General features: G+C 43.8%; 1 protein-coding gene across 2 annotated transcripts in view; it reads left to right on the forward strand.

Annotated features, from left to right (window-relative positions):
- LOC105694389 (4-aminobutyrate aminotransferase, mitochondrial) overlaps nt 1-18,670 on the forward strand; it is a 44,767-nt gene that overhangs the window by 16,113 nt on the left and 9,984 nt on the right. For both annotated transcript variants that reach the window (XM_023432476.1, XM_023432477.1), the window contains exons 5-7: nt 10,941-11,136; nt 13,412-13,584; nt 17,205-17,345. In XM_023432476.1, the coding sequence (XP_023288244.1) occupies nt 10,941-11,136; nt 13,412-13,584; nt 17,205-17,345 (510 nt within the window). The remainder of the gene's footprint in view (nt 1-10,940; nt 11,137-13,411; nt 13,585-17,204; nt 17,346-18,670) is intronic.

Genomic DNA, 18,670 nt, shown 5'->3' on the forward strand with positions numbered 1-18,670 from the left:
ATCTTATTGAGTTTCATATATGTTGAAGAACACAAAAATCTAAGAGACACGTGTTTTTTTATATCTGCAATGGTCCACAATTAAGGGGTGAAACAACCCCCCAAAGTTTAACGAAACATCGGTTTTTTAAATATGTTTCGTAGGAGCAGTGGAGGGATTTCGACGAAACTTTGCATAAACGTATTCTGTATAAGGACGGTGACAACAAAATATTGTCCAGCAATGCTACAACCCCCCAAGGGGGTGAACTACCCTTCGGGCGACATTTTTTTGTAATATCCATTAAACAAGCACTTCTACTTAAGTTCCACTTACGCGATGTGATTGCTCGCAAAAAATTAAGAAATACGTGTTTCTTGCATTTTACCAATAAACATTTACACATCGGTTGTAAACAATGAATGTAGGTGGTATTAGGGTATATCCCAACTGCCTTTATTGGGTTATATCGTGACCAATTCATCGTACATAAGTCGTGTCAACGTGGTAATTCTTCAAAATGTCATTGATTTTCATAACATGCAATTATTTACAAATAAATTAAAAAATAGTTTCAGAGGCTAAAATTGTTTCGCAACGGATTCGACGATGCAGTCATCACCCATTACCAACTAATAATACAATCTCCGTGGTGAAACGATAAAATTGGATTTTCACTGTTTTTACGAAAAAATAGAATCAGCGATATTCGATACCTGAGGTACGAGAATAGTACATCCAAGAAGAGTGTGCGTATAAATATTAATTCTGAAATTAATCAACAGGAAGTTATAAGAGAATATTTTTCACATCTTTCTATAAAGCAGGAGATTATTTAATATTACTGATCATATTTATTACAGTAGTGGTATTCGTGGAAAAAGTGCTTTATACAAAATGCTTTTTTGCATCAAGAACACCGTATCATTGCTGCTGCACCACAAATATTACATTTCATAACTGAACAGCTTTCAAAGGCAAAATTAACCGGGTTCGGGAAATTTTCTAATCATTCATCGATATAACCACTTTTATACCATGCATATTGAAACAGGCTTTTATATCTAGGAGAAGACAACTGATTATGCACGAGTGATTGCAATTTTATGATATTATTCCGTAAATGAAGGACGAAGTCCTGATCAGAACTGATCAGCATCGAATCCAGTGCAGACTTTATAAGAACGCACATCGGCGTAGACGATTCCAAATTTGATTTGATTCAACGTACTATTCCCGTACCTTAGGTATCGAATATCGCTGACTCTATTTTATCGTAAAAACAGTGAAAATCCAATTTTATCGTTTCACCACGGAGATTGTATTACTAGGTGGAAACGGGTGATGATTGCATCGTCGAATCCGTTGCGAAACAATTTTAGCCTCTGAAACTATTTTTTAATTTATTTATTAATAATTGCATGATATGAAAATCAATGACATTTTGAACAATTACCACATTGACACGACTTATGTACGATGAATTGGTCACGACATAACCCAATAAAGGTAGTCGGGATATACCCTAATACCACCTACATTCATTGTTTACAATCGATGTGTAAATGTTTATTGGCAAAAAGCAAAAAACACGTATTTCTTAATTTTTTGCGAGCAATCACATCGCGTAAGTGGAACTTAAGTAGGAGTGCTTGTTTAATGGATATTACAAAAAAATGTCACCTGAAGGGTACTTCACCCCCTTGAGGGGGTGCAACATTGCTGAACAATATTGTGTTGTCACCGTCCTTATACAGAATACGTTTACGCAAAGTTTCATCGAAATCCCTCCACTGCTCCTACGAAAAATATTTAAAAACCCGATTTTTCGTTAAACTTTGGGGGGTTGTTTCACCCCTTAATTGTGGACCATTGCAGATATAAAAAAACACGTGTCTGTTAGATTTTTGTGTTCTTCAACATATATGAAACTCAATAAGATCGGAGGCGGATACTTGGGAATGTTCCCTTGTAAGACATTCAGCCCGGCCCCCTGAAAAGCGCGAGACAATTCGGCATCTGGCTACTCAGCCTCGCAAGAACCTAAGCGGCCGTTTGCGGCACGGTAGAGATGGGGGTCTCAGAACGCACAGAGCGGCGGTAAGATTTCAGATTTGAGATACGGACAGAAAAGTAAAGCATATTGAAACAATACTTAACGGAAGCTCTTTTATTCAACATATTAGACCGAAACACTTCTGGATCCTACCGGCGCAAATTTGACTGGTCCACCCGTGACGACCACCTAATATGGAGCCTCAGGCTCCCGAACATTTTCCTTCAGCACTCCGGTCAGGAAAGACTGGGCACAACGCCCTCACTAACTCCGTACAGTCCACACTCTGCCAGTTTCGGACTCCGGGAACGACGGGTCGATACGATCATCCGGAGGATCTCAAACGACAGACGACATAGATAATATTTACACGCGAGAGCTCCGAATAATAAATGCTACGCACAATACTCTAACATCGGTAGAAGACAAGTTTTATGCGACACTAGAACGCGGCGGTACAAAGGCAATTTAATACATCGCGTCCTATCAAACGGCGTCACACTTGACGAAAAAGGACGGACGGTGGGCCGCGTGTTGAGGAGGATACAAGTCATAATTTATTCAAATTTTGAACGGTAACGAATCTTTAATGAAACCCACATTGGGTTTGCTCGCCAAGTTAGTGGCAAACCAACTACGGGACGAGAGCAGAGCATAGACGGCCACGAGAGATGAGCGGCCATCGGTAGCACCGGCGACACTCGAAGTATCCTGAACAATGAGCTCCGAGGATCGGCAGAACCACCGAATTGCGGAAAACCCCTTCCACCGATTCCGCAACGAGCCGCCGAAACCGTGAGACGACAGCAATTAACGGCGGGTGTCAGGAAGAGTATCGCGACGCGGTTATAGAATGCTTGAATTATCCTCCACGACTTGTACCGACAGTGGTAAAGACCCGCAATGTCAAATCATACACGATACTTACTAAATAACAATTCTTATACTAATGAATTTTTACAAGACATACTTATAATTAATGATCGCCCAAGATGACCCCGAGTGTCGCTAACCGATACTGAAATTAAATAATGACAAAATTCGGTACTCACCGCCACCGCTACCCCTCTAATTGTAGCGGCAGAATTCTGCCATGTCACAGCCTATATACAGGACGAACAACGAGACTGGGACAAACATCTACACAATTTCCAATTCGCGTATAATTAAACACCAACAAAATCAACCAAATGCACACCAGCATTCCTCAACCTTGGCAAAGAACTCACACCCATCCATTCCCTACGAAAGAAGGTCGAAGTCACACTCACCGTGAACCAACAAACCGTCAAGAAATAGATACGAGGAATCCAACACCTACAATAACACACGACGAAACGCTACGGAATCTACCAGCCGCGCACGAGGAACAAAGACATCACTACGAGTTATGCCGACGAGACATACAATACAAAGTAAAAGATCGAGTATTACAAAGAAATAGAACCCCTTCCTGTGCCATAGACCACATTTCAGCCAAGCTAACACATAAATACGTAGGACCATTTGTTATCATAAACATTATATCACCTACCATTTACGTACTAACAACAGAAATCGGGAAACAAGCCGGGAATGCACACATAGAGGATCTTAAGCTATATATCTAGGATAATCTAATAGAAACTAAATTTCCCAAGACATCCAAATTAATGAACTCTGCCCATTCCAGGAACAATCATGAGCCGAACCGGAAGACCATCCCCGACATCACCATCACACCGCCCAATCACGCCAAGAAATATCACAACACCGCACATGTTCGAGCTACTCGCGAACACGGGATTGATACAGCAATGCCAGGTGCGAAATGCTTAACGGGACTTGAAGTTTATTAACACCAATAGTCTTTAACAATAAAATAGGTTTTAACATCAAAATAAACGGAGCGAAGTTAGTAATTAAAGATCAATTATCGCGATTGAGCGGGCCACTAGCACGAGTGGACTACTTAGTGATTGCTAAGGCATCTTAGCGGTTGAGCGAAAGATACCGGACACTTAGTCGTTCTCGCGGGAAATATTAAGAATCTGATTCAAAACCAGGGTTGTAGAAGTTGGAAACTTCGGGATGCTGGGTTCGAGGGTGGAGTTTTTAGAAAAGTCGTCGAGGATAGGTCAAGACAACATTCGGGTGCATTTTATAAAGGAAGATGATTCGATGTAGGATGTTGAGAAGGGGAAATGTTTATGCACTTTAGGAGCCGAAGGTGAGGAACGCAAAAATGGGCTACAGGACTGGGAAAGTCTTGATAAAGGGCTACAGGAAGATGATGATAGAAAGAGGATCAAAAGTGCGTGCTTAAAATTCGAGTTTTCAGATCAAGTGGTGATGCACTTAAGGAGAGCGAGAAAAGATCGAAAGATATTTATGAAGGAACTTAGAACCGTAATGAAAGCCAACATGATTCTAAGGGTCGTCTGGACCGAAAACGAGCGAGCGCCTAAGCAGCGGGAGATCTTGGGCGTCGTCTACCCTTGGCCAAGTGGCCATACGTTTGTGTTCACACAGGGTCGGGTATGAGGTCCAGTATGAGCTCGAGCAATCAGGAAACTTGGTAGAATTTCGCACCAAATATGCACTTGCATACGTTATATACACATGCGCGAAGCTCTGTGTATGCGTGAAACGCCATCGAATTCTTAACGCCATGTTTGAGCTTGTTAAACTCGTACAAATTAATATCTCCGTATTTAAAAGAATTCCTTGTAGCCTGGGACTGAGATACATAAATAGAAATGGTTTCCGCAGTTATTCTAATTTTTTCAAATTTTTCTTTTTTATCATATGGCGTTTTAAACATTTTCAATTACAAGTTTCGCTCACTCACCATATTCAGTCATCATCGTCATTGTCTTTCTATTGTGTTTCTTGTCTCGCATTTTCGCACCTCTAGATGAGAAACTCCTCTTTTATCAGTTCGCTGTTTTCTTAGAGTTCCGTGGCGCTGCCTAGGGGTCGATTCTGTAGCTTTCGTGAGAGTACTCACTTCTCGCACTGTCATCTCTGTGAGGTTATTCATTGGGAGGTAAGTACCACTCATTTGTGACGAAAATATTGGAGCAGTTGAGATAGAGTCGACTAGACCCTTCTCGATCGTTCTGTTTATATTTCGGGAGCCAACGGCGCCGACGGTTGGTCCTCCTCGCGTCACTCTCTGCCCGATTTCGCAGGACCACGACCAAACTCGGCAAGAGACGTCCTTCTTCTTCTTCGGCGGATCGTCACCGGTTATACCTTGACACCTCCAGATTTCTCAATTTTTGGACGCACGCGGCCCCGCATTGCTTGCGAGTGTTAAGTGGTAATCAGAGAAGTTTCGTCTTGCCCCCGACATCCGGAGGATGCGACCGCCCAGAGAGAATAAAAGACTACATTTTACGAGTAGGCAAATGTAAATGTCATTCCTCTTGCCTACCTCTCGCGCCGCGGTCTTTGTCGAGCCCATGTGCCGACCCGTACCGGACCCCTCTACCCGAGATTAAAAGCCGGCCGTGGCTCGAAACCCGGGAAAGCGACGAAGACCAACACCGATCGGCGTCGCTGTCGAGACGCCTGGCGCTTACCTATTTCCTTCAGCACGTGGCCATTCGTATAAAGCCCGTGCGGTGCCACCGAATTGACACGGAATCGTCCCCCCGGGTGCTCAGACAAATTCTCCACGCGGCGTTTGCCCCGATACCGCGTCAAAAGTTTACCTTTTTGCGATCATAAGAATCAACTAACGTATTAGGCAAAAGTGATTTCATTGTTTTTTCGGAAACATGGAATATCATTTTCGTCTAAATTTTGACTTTACTTTCTTGGGGCTATAAGAAACAATGCACGCATTTGGCGAAGGTAATTGATTTCATTACTTTCTCTGACGGATAATAGAACGATACTATATTCGTATACATTCGCGGTATTTTTTTTTAATTATACCGATTTTATTTATTTTTGTTATACGATCTGCAGATTATGAGTCAGTTATTTAAGTATACGTTTTCTGGGAATTTGAAAGTAAATATATTTGACGCAAGGGTTTTTAACACCGAAGGTGTTTTTGTTTAATATTACTATTATATTGTAATCACAACGCGCTAACTTCATATTGAATTGAACAGCACACGACCGTCAGAATGTCCATGAAATCCACAAATCGCTGCACCAAACAAATTATATCATATACGATCACACACCGTGAAACTACCACACAATCAGAAAACACAAGACGTAGAACACTATGATCATGTGGTGTCATTCACACCAACATCCCACCACCCCAACCATACCACCGAACCGACATCTACATTCCAACCGACCACCCCACGTACAACACAGGTCTCTCCTCCCGACACCGAATACACCTAATCGCATTACACAATACACACCGCGAAGAACACTTTCTCCTACACCAGATATGCAACCCGCACCGACACGACGTACCCCCCCCACACACACACACACACTCACACGCGCGCGCGCGCGCGCGCGTGCGCACACGCTATATGCACGATAATAGAAAATTGGGACGATGAGATTGGCATACGTGACACCACAAGGTACACTTCATACACACCACCGACGACCGATCTGTATACGCTGTGACGAATGACAAGAACGAGGGGGATAGGTTCCGGGTTCGCAGCGCCCGGACGATCACTCGTCACCTTCGCCGGATCGTCTAGACGGATCCGTTCAAGCCACTAAGAGATTTCCCGGTTTCGGGAACGAGACACGAAGTTGGGCGCCAGGCCTCCCTGGAGGCTAAAGCAACAGAATCTCAACTCTCGACAATCTCAGAAACGCAAAATTCTTGAACAAAACTCAAAATACTAGACTCGAACAATCTCCGCATCTACAATCGTCGCGATGCGGCTGGCTAGCACAGAGCGCACGCGTCAGGTTCGGAGAGAGCGGGGTAAGACCAGACTACGGCTGTATGAACCCCATAATTGCGTGGAGATCAACTGTCGACTTGGATGTGAAGCTTTTAATTATAAAGACCTGCATTAAGACAATCATAGATTACCGCAAAATTCCCCTGCTCTAAAGAATATCGAAGTCGAATTGACGAAAAATTGAGAGAAAGTACAAGTAAATTTTAAAAAAGGCTGCACAATTTCCCCGTAGCTGCTCACCGCAATACTATGAGAAATCCTGGACGAGGATCCGCCACATCTTCGGTTGTCGGATTTTCAAAGAACCCGGCTAGAAAAATTCAAAATGCACAATGTGGATGCCTTATTACCAGAGCCCATTATGCAACAACGTCTGAGACATCATCGAATGCTCCACCCGACAACGAGACTATCTGGAGCAGTCACCCCAATGGTTGATCGAAAAACCTTGTAACTCCAGTTATCTAAGAGGGAGCCGCAGCACTAACGGTGGCTACTTATTCAGAAATTAAGAATACATCTCACAAATTACCTCACTTAAACTCACTTACCGCCCATCTACTGAACACCATCTGTACACGAAACATCTCATCCAAACAAAAAGCCTGAGGATTTATGCCCGAGAAAAGCTCTGTTGCCCAGAAGAAATCCCCGGTCAGGGTTAGTAACAAAAACGTAACAGTAGGGAGAAACCGTGAGTGCTGTTTGGAGCGCACAGCCGTGGTCGTGCAACCTCAAACACTTTATTCCAAGTGTATTAACCATTTGCACTTCTATGTCGAGTGCGACTCGTCAATTACACGGCGATTTCAGAAACTTGAAGCGCAAAAAGTTAATACTTACTATGTATCCTGAAATAGGACGGATTAGACCCCGCAATATGCACCGTCTTTCCCTCACTGTCGTGAGTCCGAGTCGCGTCAGAATTTCCCAGGATTGTGTTCAAAAGGAATAAGAATTAAGGATGCGATGGCTACCACATCTCGACGTGCGTGGCACGTCTTTATAGCGCAAGTGGTTAAAAGCCGGCCGTGGCCCGAAACCCGGGAAAGCGACGAAGACCAACACCGATCGGCGTCGNACAAAAAGCCTGAGGATTTATGCCCGAGAAAAGCTCTGTTGCCCAGAAGAAATCCCCGGTCAGGGTTAGTAACAAAAACGTAACAGTAGGGAGAAACCGTGAGTGCTGTTTGGAGCGCACAGCCGTGGTCGTGCAACCTCAAACACTTTATTCCAAGTGTATTAACCATTTGCACTCCTATGTCGAGTGCGACTCGTCAATTACACGGTGATTTCAGAAAGTTGAAGCGCAAAGAGTTAATACTTACTATATATCCTGTAATAGGACGGATTAGACCCCGCAATATGCACTGTCTTTCCCTCACTGTCGTGAGTCCGAGTCGCGTCAGAATTTCCCAGGATTGTGTTCAAAAGGAATAAGAATTAAGGATGCGATGGCAACCACAATGGCAGAGATCGCTGGATTTGGAATTTACTTTAGAATTTTTCCTCTGTGTCAATTTTATTTCATAAATGATTGTCGGATTCCGGCTTACTCCGGTTCTTCCTCTATCTACTCGCGCTTATAACTTCTGTCCAATTTAGGGACTTGAATTTCTCCTAGTGCTACTCGAGCTCTGATATGTCCATTCTATTGGAAATCAAATCTAATCTGTCTGTCTTCTAGATTTTTGCTTAGGGTCTCCCGGAGTCTCGCGGCCTCTCCCTACTCCTCGGTCTCTTCCTACTTCTTGGCCTTCTCGCACCGCCTAATTATTTATGTTGCCCATTATGCAACAACATCTGAGACATCATCGAATGGTCCACCCGACAACGAGACTATCTGGAGCAGTCATCCCAATGGTTGATCGAAAAACCTTGAAACTCCAGTTATCTAAGAGGGAGCCGCAGCACTAACGGTGGCTACTTATTTAGAGATTAAGAATACATCTCACAAATTACCTCATTTAAACTCACTTACCGCCCATCTACTGAACACCATCTGTACACAAAACATCTCATCCAAACAAAAAGCCTGAGGATTGCGCCGCGGTCTTTGTCGAGCCCATGTGCCGACCCGTACCGGACCCCTCTACCCGAGATTAAAAGCCGGCCGTGGCTCGAAACCCGGGAAAGCGACGAAGACCAACCCCGATCGGCGTCGCTGTCGAGACGCCTGGCGCTTACCTATTTCCTTCAGCACGTGGCCATTCGTATAAAGCCCGTGCGGTGCCACCGAATTGACACGGAATCGTCCCCCCGGGTGCTCAGACAAATTCTCCACGCGGCCTTCNACTATATATCCTGTAATAGGACGGATTAGACCCCGCAATATGCACTGTCTTTCCCTCACTGTCGTGAGTCCGAGTCGCGTCAGAATTTCCCAGGATTGTGTTCAAAAGGAATAAGAATTAAGGATGCGATGGCTACCACAATGGCAGAGATCGCTGGATTTGGAATTTACTTTAGAATTTTTCCTCTGTGTCAATTTTATTTCATAAATGATTGTCGGATTCCGGCTTACTCCGGTTCTTCCTCTATCTACTCGCGCTTATAACTTCTGTCCAATTTAGGGACTTGAATTTCTCCTAGTGCTACTCGAGCTCTGATATGTCCATTCTATTGGAAATCAAATCTAATCTGTCTTCTAGATTTTTGCTTAGGGTCTCCCGGAGTCTCGCGGCCTCTCCCTACTCCTCGGTCTCTTCCTACTTCTTGGCCTTCTCGCACCGCCTAATTATTTTGGTATTGCGCACGCGTCGATTGCCGTCGATTTCGGTATCGCGCAGGCGCTCTCAATTCGCCCCGTTACAATCCACAAAAGAATGCAAATAAAATGTTACTCTCCCTCCTCCTCCTCTCCCCCTCCCTCACTCCTTCTGTTGCCGCTGTTGCAGCCGGTAGTGCCCGACCACGTAACAGACGGCGCACGAGCATTCATATATGAGCCGCTCAGTGCACACATCGACTAACTCCACTTTCTGAAAAATCTTAAATTTAGGTGTCAAAGCACTTGGTATGGTCATAACTTTTTATATTTATAATATGTTTCCTGATTAATAGAGATTAACACCATTAAACGGCAAAATTTGTGTGGGCATTGAATAATAAGTAATTTATTTCAGAAGCCATTTTGATTAACTCCATACTCTAATGTAAATCGTAGACGAATACCTGGCAGTATAGTATTATTGGATTATCTGTTGCGGCCGTACATCGATGCTTTTTTTTTAAACAGCCGAAGTTGCTTTCCCCCTTTCAACAATATGAGTAATAAAATCGCATCAGCAAACAGATAGAAAGAAGCGCAATGCAGACGGTAGTTGGTATAACAGTGATCTCTCACGCTGAATGTTACCGTATACTTCACCAATATTACACGGAATACATATTTTTTGGTCTTTTCAACATTACTCCCTTATTGTTTTTAAAGAACTAAATATTATACCGTTATAATCAAGATGAGTGAAACTAATAACAATGTGGATGTGGAAAGCAGGGATGATTCTTCAATACGATTTATCAGCAGAAAGTCTGGGGCAAGAAGACGTTTATCGTGTTTCTCGGATTCATCCGATTGCAACGGTACAAATTCCCCAACAAACACATCGATTGGGAGGAAAAGAAGTCGTAATCCTGATAAATGGGCACGAAATTTACAAAAGCATAACGGAACAAAAGGTTTGGCATACAGGAATAGGGGAGGAAATTTAATACCTGCAAAAACATTTGTCGATATAAAATGCAGACGATTATTTTTTGGCTATTCTTTCTTATTAATTTTATATACCGTTAGATGAAAACTATAACTGTATTTATGTATTCTACATTATATATTTGAAGTTATATTATAATAGGAATTTTAAAAAAGAATCTACATTACTTCATCGCATTTCTCAACTTTTTGTTTTATGGAGTTAATCAATGTGTGCACTGAGCGGCTCATATGCCAGTGTACAAATGTATAAATTGCGTCTGTTATACCATAGTGTTGAAATTTATATCAGATTGAATTTATGCAGGTCGCTCCACCAGGACTAACTCAAATTACCACGATGATGTGCGGCTCGTGCTCTAATGAGAATGCTTTCAAGAATATCTTCATTTGGTTCGCTGAGAAAAAAAGACAAGGCGCTTCATTTTCTAAAGAAGAAGTAGAGACTTGTGTCATGAATCAGCCTCCTGGATCGCCACGATTCTCCATTTTGTCCTTCAAAGGTATTTTCGAATTTTTGTATAAAATTCATTTACCATTTTTTAATTATTGTTGCACGACAATAGCATGTTACAAATGTGCTGTGTAAGAGTGCGTACCCACACGCAAGAAAATCTCTAATATACGTACATAGAATGTTTTCATATCCACGGGATATTTCAGTATATCAGAAGTTAAACATATATATATAATAAATGTTCACGAAATGTCTAAAATATTCTATTGGATTTCAGATGTGCATTATATGTATGAAATATATTACTAGAGCATCAAAATTTTCACGAATTAAATACGTTTAGTAAACGTATAATATATCTCTGTTTAACAGGCACTTATATCTGAAGTATTACACGACCAAAAACATGTAATATATGTATGCTGGGTATATATTACGGAAAGGAAAAGTGACCTGTCACAGACGTAAAATATACGTTAATTTTATGTAAACATATAAATTATTTTACTCACATGTTTGATATACGTATTTTATACGTTCTTAAAGCAACCACGTGTTCACCAATGAAATACGCATAGTAAACGTATAATATACTTCTATTTAACGTGCAGTACCTAACGTATTACACATGCAAAAGACATTCAATATGTGTACGTTGCACGTATATTAAGGAAATGAACATTAATTTTCTGCATACGTATGACATACATACAAATTATTCACTGTAATGATCTGTATTTTTCCCGAGCCTCTGCACCGGGATAAACGCAGCCTTTGAGGGTTCGAGCCTCACGATGCCTGAGACTTGAATTTTAATTTTAACTTAATTTTCGACACATTTTGAGGCTGGCTAGAGAGTGAGTAGATCGTTTCACGAGCGAACAGCAGTGTGCATCAATATATTGAGATTCGGGAGGCCTGCCAACCGAATCCGGTTTGAACGAGTTTTTCTACCATAAGGGCGCTCACCACTCAAGCGATTTTGCAGGGCCTCACGGGGACAACGATTCCGAACGTATTTCTAAACCGATCGACCTTAACGAGTGCTCATATCGAAGATGAAACGTTGACCCGTGTTTAAATGGGAGCGATTTTCGATAAGTGGTCATTTTCATATAAAAAAGTGCAACGACATAATTTCAATGCCCTTTTAACTAAGAAGGAGATGCTCGATCGAAAATCGCTCCCATATAAACACACGTCAACATTTTATCTTTAAAACGAGCACCCGTTGAGCTCAATCGGTTGAGAAATACGCTCAAAATCGTTGTCCCCGTGGAGCACCTTTTTCAGGATTTTCGAGTTTCTCGCGAGGAATTTGGGCATTCCTTGGCAACCGTTGCCGATTCTACGCGGAGCGTGCAACTGGCGTGTGCGGGCGGCCGGGGGTCACCCACGTTTCGGCGCCTAGTCCAGAGGCGTCTAACCGTTGTGTGAGTCCTATACGTGTAAAATACGCACACATTTTTCGCCCGTTACTAAACACCGCCCATTATGCGTCGCGTCTCCCTCATCCGAGCGAGAAAGTACGTTTTGGTTACCTCCCACCGAATTCGATGCTAATGCCATCTAGCGGTGGAAGTCATCGTCCCCACTTTGGTGGTGAACGCCGTTAAGGTGTTCGAACCGTTTAGCACGAGTTTGGCAACTTAATTTGCTGGGAATGTTTTTCGATTTTCGGACCGCTTTATTTAAATTAGGTGCAATCCTAATTCAATTAAAGTCGCTTTCGTTATTTATGACATGAATTCCAGGAAAGGAAAGGATGGGAAATTGACTCTCTTGTCAGCTAGAGCGACTTACTCCATCAGCTGTGCGCTCTATTTATTCATCATAGAATCGAGTGGATTTGGATTCATGGATAGTAGGTTTTGTGGGTGATTTTTAGATGAGTTGAGATTAGGATGCGAATTAGTCCTGACGTCACGCCGAAGTTTCGCTCCTGAACGCGTTCTCTAGCTCACTTTCAGAATAATATTTCGGGGCCGAGGACTCGCCGACGACAACGGGGTCCAATCTGAGATTATTTTATTTAAACTCGAAACGAGAATCCTAATCCTAGTAAGGTGGCTGATCAGCGTTATTACAAGAAATTAATGCACTGTAGGAAAAAAAATAGAGTTGTCGACTCCTTTTTCAACTAAAATAGCGCTGTATAAACCGTGACTACGAGTTCTGTTACACCCTGTATATATATATTAGTCACTTGTCGAATTTTAATGGCCTCGCTTCCTGCCTAATACACCAGAAATTGTATACACTATATACTATGAATATTGTATTGTACTGTTTAAATTTGTTTTTATGCTTAACTGCTTCAGGTTCTTTCCATGGCAGAACGCTGGGGTCGCTGTCGGCAACGCATAGCAAGTATATTCACAAGATAGATATACCGTCGTTTGATTGGCCAATCGCATCATTCCCGACTTACAAGTATCCATTGGAAGAGCACGTTCGGGAAAATCACGAAGAGGACGAACGTTGTTTGGCTGAGGCAATGTCACTTATATATGATATTACTTCGCGAGATATCCTGCTATTTAACCGTTTGACTGCTAAGCAATTTTTGCAAGAACGCACGAAAACTGCGAGACATATTTTGACACACTGAAACTCGCAGCGCAAAAGCGCTGCGTCGCGATTTTCGAGACAAATGAACGCAGCGCTTTTGCGCCGCGTAGCAGTCAAACGATTAAGAACTCTTGAACGCATGCTAAAAACTAGTTCGCTATTTAAATCCCAAAATATCGCAGAAAATATCCAGTTTTGAATTTCCCTTATCTTATTAATAATTAGTCCAGACGAAACTAGAATAATATTTTTTATATGGAGAGCAGGAAAAGTATTTCAATTTAACATGGTTTTATTCCCAATTGCCCGACCCTGCGGTCATTCATTCTAATATACCTTGAAAAATAATTATTTAAGACCACTTTTTTTCATTTGGGAATCGTTTATATTTAAAGGGTGAAGCAGTCTCCCAATCTCTAGGAATCATTCGACTTACATATTGGTTTTTGCGGAAGATTTCGAGAGATATTAATGAACTTGACATGAACATATTATGCATCAGGACGATATTAAAACTGTATTCTTTAATATTTCGTTATCCTTTCAGTTGAGACATGTTTTTTTTTAAACGTTCTCAAAAACAATTGGTGCAATTTAAACAACGATTATACTATGTTAATAATCACATAAAAGTGGAATTTACTTGTGTTATGCTTCTTGCAAATAATCAACAAACTCGTATAGTCCAGAGATGCGAGAAACATGCTTAGCTTTTTTGACTTTGAGCAAGACGGTACCGAGTTATTATGCACAGCAACCACTTTCCAGATCCGCCGACTCGGTTTGCCCGATCGTGCGGACGGTCAATTTCCGCCCGGGCCACACGATTGCGCCGTGACCGTGAAAATGACCGGAACTGGATTGTAAGGGGATCGGATCCGTCAACATTTTTGGGCGCCAGGCATACCGCTATGCCAAGTGTCCGGATACAACATACAGTCTGTACCCGAGGATGACGAAAACCGCGGACTACCGCTAGCCCGATTTATCTCCTAAAATCACGTCCTTAAGCTTAACTTTATACGATGCATACGACTAGCTCAGATAAGTCTTTTATGATCGCGAAGACGGGGGGGGGGGGAGGGTGGTTATTTTTGAACGCCGGACTAAAGAGGAAGCGAGAATAAGAAAGAAAATTAAATTATTATGAAACAACTGGGTAACATATATTGTCACCCGTCTCGACAAGTTACAACAAAACTATGAACAGAAATGTACTGTGACGTAGTAAAATTCCCGACGCGTCACAAGGGGTGACTCTAAAGCCGGAGTGCGGAGAGGTTCCCTTGGCAATCGTTAGTTTAAGGGTTTTTGTTAGAAAGTTACCAGAAAATTGGCGATAAGAAAGTAGGTGAGAAGGCGCCGCGACCCGGCATGGGAGCGCCGCCGTTTGATGGTCCCAAGGAAACGCGCGAGGCATCCCAAAATTTGGAGGACATGCTGCCATCGGCCGGCGGGCGACCTAATTAGTCGGACTAGTAACCCACTCCGGCGAGGCAAGAGGGCAGGTCGGCTCCCGGTCCTAGGTTCGACAAGGCTCGCTAGGGGGACATCAAGGCGGGAGCGAGAGTCCTGCCGATGGCACCGGCATTGCCAAGGGGACGGAGAGACAGCTGCGCTCAACTCAAGAAGTATTGTCCCGTACCGAGAGGCCCCGTCGGCGCCGTTGATTGGCTGAGATGCTCCTTAGTTCCAGATTTTCGGCGGAGTCGGCGTGCGCCGGCCCGATTCCTAGGGCAAGGGGTTGCGACGGCCCGATCTCCGTGCGCGGTTGCTGGGCAATGGCGGTACCCGCCCGTCGCACGTCGAGCCGCCGGCGATGCCACGGCCGTAGCGAGCGGTGGTCCGTCGGGACCCGGCGTGCCCTGGTCCTCTGGGCACCCGATGTTTCCCTCTCCGGGGGATCCTTGGATAAGCCCCGGGTACTCTAGCGAGAGCGTGGTCGGGCTCCTGGTCCGGAAGTCAAGAGCTCGCTACCCGGAGCGTGGCACCTACGCCTCGCCTCGTTGGTTGCAGCCAGGGTCATGAGAGCTGCTGCCTCCTGGTCTGGCTCCTGGCCGAGTAGTCTTGCTGCCCCTGCGGGCGGCCGTACCCGAGCCGCCAGGGCCTGTCTACGGTCCGCCCCCGCAGGCAAGGCCACCAGGGGGTTTAGCAGGGCCGACTTGCCCTCCGGGTGGATCCGACGGACGGGCCGTGGCACCGCGGCTGGTGAACTCGGTCCTGACGTCCTTGGCCGCCGAGACTTCCTCGGCGGCTTCTTTCTTCCCGGTCGGGGTGACGAGCGGTAGCACGCGCGCGAGCACGAACTCCGAGAGGTCCCTGGTGTTAATACTCCGACCTGGCGACCGGAGCCTCGCTACGCGTTACCGAAATTTGGCGAGCTCTCGATCACTTCGCCAAATATTCATTTTGAATATTCCTGCGAGTGCTCGAGAGCACGCCCAGAAACTCAAAAATTAAATGGATGATCCCTCACAGGAAATTGGGAGGGTTCCCGTGGATCGCAAAACTAGGCTGCAACAAAATATTCAGCTTAAATTAGTTAACAATTAGGTATGCTTTCCCTCTCCCTCGAGTCGGTGATCGTCGGACCTCGGACCCTGCAAAGAAAGAATGCAAAAAAAACACATCGGCCGAAATTTAGGGTCGCCGTGGGGTGGCAAACATATACCACGTCACATCATATAATACTGCTTGATAGCATATTGGAATTTATCGCATTCGAAGTAGGGTATCAGCCGACTCAGTACTTAAGAGTCGCAGCAAAGGGCTGCACGATCTTAAATTGCCAATGGAATAGAGAAGCCCTGTTGCAATGCATACTACAAAGAACATTTTGCCGCAGATTGCATTCACTTCGGTGAGATGCTTTTATACGAAACTGCCAAATCATTCTCTTTTACAGTCCAATTTGAAGAGTAATTTCACCCCTTACACCGTTATTACAGCAAATAAATGAAAATATGTGCCTTTTAGAATTATATGGATGACAAAATATCAAAAGTAGAACAAAATCGAAAGGAAACATCAAAGTACTTTTCCTTATTAGACAATTCTCAAAGGTGTTCAACCAGTATTTTAGAAGTGTCTCTCCGTAAGCATTAACCCTTTGCGATAGATGTCGCCACAGTGGCGGGGGAAATTATTTTGTTGGGGCATGGAGATGTGCGCCATGTGCTAAATTCGCTTCGACTAGTTGGTACTCCCATCAGAGAAATTTGCCGATCACCAAGGGTTAATACTACGTATTCGAAAATGGAATGTTCCATTGAAAAAATCACGTTAACTTTGATCTCTACGTAATCTCGACTTCTCCACTCACGGTCAAACGGATTTGGCCATTCCATAGAAATCTTAAAGCCTTCAAATTTTGTTGTAAAACGCTGTTTTCAAAAGTGCTTGTCTTTCAAAATATTAAACTGTTTCCAAACGTTTCCAACACTCTGTATATATTTTGGAACAGGGTGCATGAATCATAATAATAACATGTTAATAGTTCTCTTAGCTATTTCTTTAATTATAATACGTAATTACCTTTTGCAGGTTGAAGATCTGATTGCAATGTCTGAATCCAAAAACAAGATACCAGTGGCTGGAGTCATAATAGAGCCCATTCAAGCTGAAGGAGGCGATAATCATGCGTCCCCAGAATTTTTCCAAAAGTTGCGACATATAACAAAAAAGGTACAGTTATTATCAAACAGCTCTTTGCTATGAAGAGTTTCATAACGGATTATCGTATTAATTTTACATGTACTACGTTTGATACAGCTGCCAAGCTTACTGCGGATAACCTTTTTACAGGGATAGATCTTGTTTGTAGTAGACTTTCACATTTAATTGTTACTTCAACTGGTAAGCAGGCCATATTATTAATAGTAAATATCGTACAAAATTTCAATAGGACTCAGACGTTTTCATTTGCCGCTATGTACTACATTGAATTTGGTATAAAAATTTACTTTTCCTCTAATCTAAGCCGTACTCACAATTCTCGCTGATGTCAACCTTTCAAATTCATTTTTCTGTTCTAATTACAAGATTGTGTCTCTATTCTAGTTTATAATGTATCACAAGCCACTATAATCTGGCCAGCGAGATGTAAAACTTTATGCGGGATTTAAAAGTTTACGTTTCGTGTACTGGAACAGTAATACGTATGGATTTCACGCAACCAACACTGATACCGATTTCGCCAGACGTATATCTGTTACAGTGGAACACCGAAATCTGGAGAATGTCGACTTTCACCGGTGAATGTCAACATTCACATAATCGCTTAGTGTATACCCGAAATATTTGCTAAATACCCTTATTTCTGACTTACACCGGTAAATGTCGACACACACTGGAGAGGATCCGAATGTGCAACAATATAATGAAATATTCGATCTTTCACCGACGTATTTGGTATCTGTTGACATTCACCGGTGAAAGTCGACATTCTCCAATTTCGGTCATTCACGGTAACATATCAACGTGGAACGCTTCACCGCCAACATGATATATTATATTAAAGCAATAAAGCCAACGATGCAGTTGGAAGAAAGCATATCATTGTCTTCGCGGTCGCGGTAAAATCGTCCTCGCGGCACTGGCGGTTCTTCTGTATCTTGTCACCCACGGCGTCGCGGCGGGGGGTCGGGCGAGAGGCGCGCCACGTCACTCGCATCGCGATCCGGTGGATTTCCCTCTCGAGATCGGAGGCTTCCTCCCCGATCCTCAGAGGTCGAAGGGTGGCACGGTGGGTACTCCGGGAGGTCCAGGGCGTCCGGGCGGTCAGAGTACACCCTCCGGAGTAGGGCCCAGAACCACCAGGCGAAGACCCCGAGGACGAGGATGGCCAGGGTCGCCAGGCCGCTCCACTCTCCGCCTCCCATGGGCTTCGACGGGGGGGAGGGGAAGGCGCACCGTGCTCCCTGCGGCGGTCTGCTTCCCCTCTTACGGCCCGAAGAGTTCTTCAAGTCGGCGGACGAGCTTGGCCGACCCGGGGGTGGCCCCGGTGGAAA

Source organism: Orussus abietinus, unplaced genomic scaffold (assembly GCF_000612105.2).
Source record: "Orussus abietinus isolate OABI.00-Male unplaced genomic scaffold, Oabi_2.0 scaffold199, whole genome shotgun sequence".
Lineage (NCBI taxonomy): Eukaryota > Metazoa > Arthropoda > Insecta > Hymenoptera > Orussidae > Orussus > Orussus abietinus.